At 43.0% G+C, this 2,568-nt stretch overlaps 1 protein-coding gene across 1 annotated transcript; it reads left to right on the top strand.

Annotated features, from left to right (window-relative positions):
- Nucleotides 1-340: 340 nt before the first annotated feature.
- On the top strand, nt 341-1,279 carry LOC144266376 (olfactory receptor 5AR1-like). The gene has a single exon (XM_077819833.1). The coding sequence runs from the start codon at nt 341-343 to the stop codon at nt 1,277-1,279; it is 939 nt and encodes a 312-aa protein (XP_077675959.1).
- Nucleotides 1,280-2,568: the final 1,289 nt, after the last annotated feature.

The raw sequence follows: 2,568 nt of genomic DNA, 5'->3' as shown, positions 1-2,568 counted from the left end.
CTTTAGCTAAGGAATAATCCCTTCACACTGATTTTCTCACAGCAGAGTCACAAGTCATTGTTTTCTGTTTGGATGAGTGAACAGGAGTGTTTGTGGGGGGGGCACGATCAACCTGAACTGTATTGTATTTGCACCGTGTATGTATCTTATCGAACACCTGGAATGACCAGCTGTGAACATCTGGCTCTGTGGACTAAGCCCTTCCCTGAGAGGGTACTGATGTCCATTAAGAAACTGATCTCCATTTATCTTCACTTATTTCATTACAGAGAAGGGGCAGGTTTTCCGCACCATTCATCTGCCCACATCTCTGAAGCAGCCTGATCTCTGTTCAGAGGTGATGGAAAAGGAAAATCACTCAGATGTGACTGAATTCATTCTCTCAGGACTGACAGATCGTCCAGAGCTGCAGGTCCCCCTGTTTGTGGTGTTCCTACTGATTTATGTTATCACCCTGGTGGGGAATGGGGGGATGATCTTGATAATCACGACTGACCCCCAACTCCACACCCCCATGTACTTTTTCCTCAGGAATTTGTCTTTCTGTGACCTCTGCATTTCCTTGATAATTTCCCCTAAGATGCTGCTGAATTTCTTAGCCGAGAGGAAAAGCATTTCTTATACTTCCTGCGCTGTGCAAATGTCTCTCTCTATCGTTTTCGCAGATGTTGAGTGCCTCTTGCTGGCTGTGATGGCATATGACCGTTATGTGGCCATCTGTAACCCACTGCTCTATACAGTCATCATGTCCAGGCAGTTTTGTAACCAGCTTGTGGTTGGGGTGTACTCTGTGGGGATTGTGGATTCAATGATATACACGTGTTGTACATTTCGGCTGTCATTCTGCAGCTCCAACATCATCAATCATTTCTTCTGTGACATCCCCCCGCTGCTGGCGCTCTCCTGTTCTGACACCCACATCAATGAGATTATGATGTTTGCTTTCACGTTGTGCTTTACAGTGAGCATCTTTGTGACCATCCTCCTCTCCTATGTCTATATCACCTCCACTATCCTGCAGATCCGCTCCGCCGAGGGCCGGCGCAAAGCCTTCTCCACCTGCTCTTTCCACTTGACCTCTGTGGTCCTGTTTTATGGCACCCAACTCTTCATGTATTTACGTCCCACCTCCAGCTTTTCAATGGACACGGACAAAATAGTCTCAGTGTTTTACACATTGGTGATCCCCATGTTGAACCCCCTCATCTACAGCCTGAGGAATACGGAGGTGAAGGACTCCATGAGGAGAGCAATGAATAAACTGCTAACCAATTCTTGAATCTCTTTAACTCAGTCCTGGTTTAGTGATGGGGAGTGGAAACAGGTAAATTCAATTCCCATCCCATTACAATGTAATTTCGCAGAACCTGTGGGCGTATTGTTCATTATTACATTATTATTATTATTAATTTGTTTGTATTCCAACAAGGCCTCTAGGCCCCAACTAAAATCAGGGCTTTGTTAGGCTATTACCCCATCAAAATTCCAGGAGGCATCTGTTGCAGATGTGTGAATATTTGTGATGGGCTTCTGTAGAACTGATCAGTGAAATTGTTTTTAATTGTTCATTTTATTAATATAACTTCAAAAATAAAGTTTTATGAATGCAACTACATTCATTCATAAAACCAGATACCCCAATAACTGGCTAATTTACTTTCACTTTCAATCCTAATTGCTGCTTATATCCCTGAAACTTACACTGTTTCAACATTGTAACGTCTTCTAACTGTTTGCCATTCCTTACACTTGTCCATATTGTAACACAAACTCCATTTTAACTTGTCCCAAACTCCATTTTAAAATGCTCACTCTCTTTTGTAAAAGTTTGCGGCAACCTTCATTTTTGCAAAACGCTGCTGTAATCTTATTAGTGTAGTTTAGATGTGTGAATGATGGATATATGTATGGATGATGGAATCAACCTCCAGCCCCAGCCTGTCCTGATGAAATAAAGTGTAAACGCCAATGGCTGAAGATGCAGACAACAGCCCTGACAAAGCAAGAAGAGTCCACCCTCAAAAGAAAAGAACAAAAGTACAATTGAAGAAACATCAAAGCCAGTTCCTAGGCTGAAAGTCATGTCTGCAACTGACAGGTGATCAATCACACCGAACCCAGAGGCAGCGTGACAGAGCAAGACCTATAGACTCTGGATTCAAACTAAAGCCTACAAAAAGGATGGGTGAGATGGATCACTTTGGAGGGTAACATTCTGCTGCCAACATGGAAGGGCATTGGTGCATGCCCAACAGAGCCCCAGTTCTTCCTTGTGCCTGGCTTTCCTGGCCAGTTAGCCGTCACAAGCTACAAACCCAGGCCACGAAATCAAGTTACATTCAGGACTGGTAACTAACTAGCAGCTGCAGAACATTTGATGTGTGTGTGTGTGTAAATATACATACATAGGTATTAGATATTATTTATTGGTCAGAAATCAAATTGTGTTATAATAAAAATAGCATCTTGTCTTGTCCCCTGAAAGGATCCGGGATAGTTTTCTGCTTTGTAGTGGGTTTGGTTCTGATATGCAGTTGCAAGTATGAAGTGTGTGGTTTCCATGGCTGA

This window comes from Eretmochelys imbricata, chromosome 6, assembly GCF_965152235.1.
Source record: "Eretmochelys imbricata isolate rEreImb1 chromosome 6, rEreImb1.hap1, whole genome shotgun sequence".
NCBI classification, from domain to species: Eukaryota; Metazoa; Chordata; order Testudines; family Cheloniidae; genus Eretmochelys; species Eretmochelys imbricata.
The sequence above is the reverse complement of the archived record's forward strand: the minus strand, read 5'-3'. Positions and strand labels throughout refer to the sequence as shown.

Bases quoted from the DNA above. Each gene is read 5' to 3' on its own strand.
- LOC144266376 (XM_077819833.1), top strand. From the start codon at position 341: ATGGAAAAGGAAAATCACTCAGATGTGACTGAATTCATTCTCTCAGGA.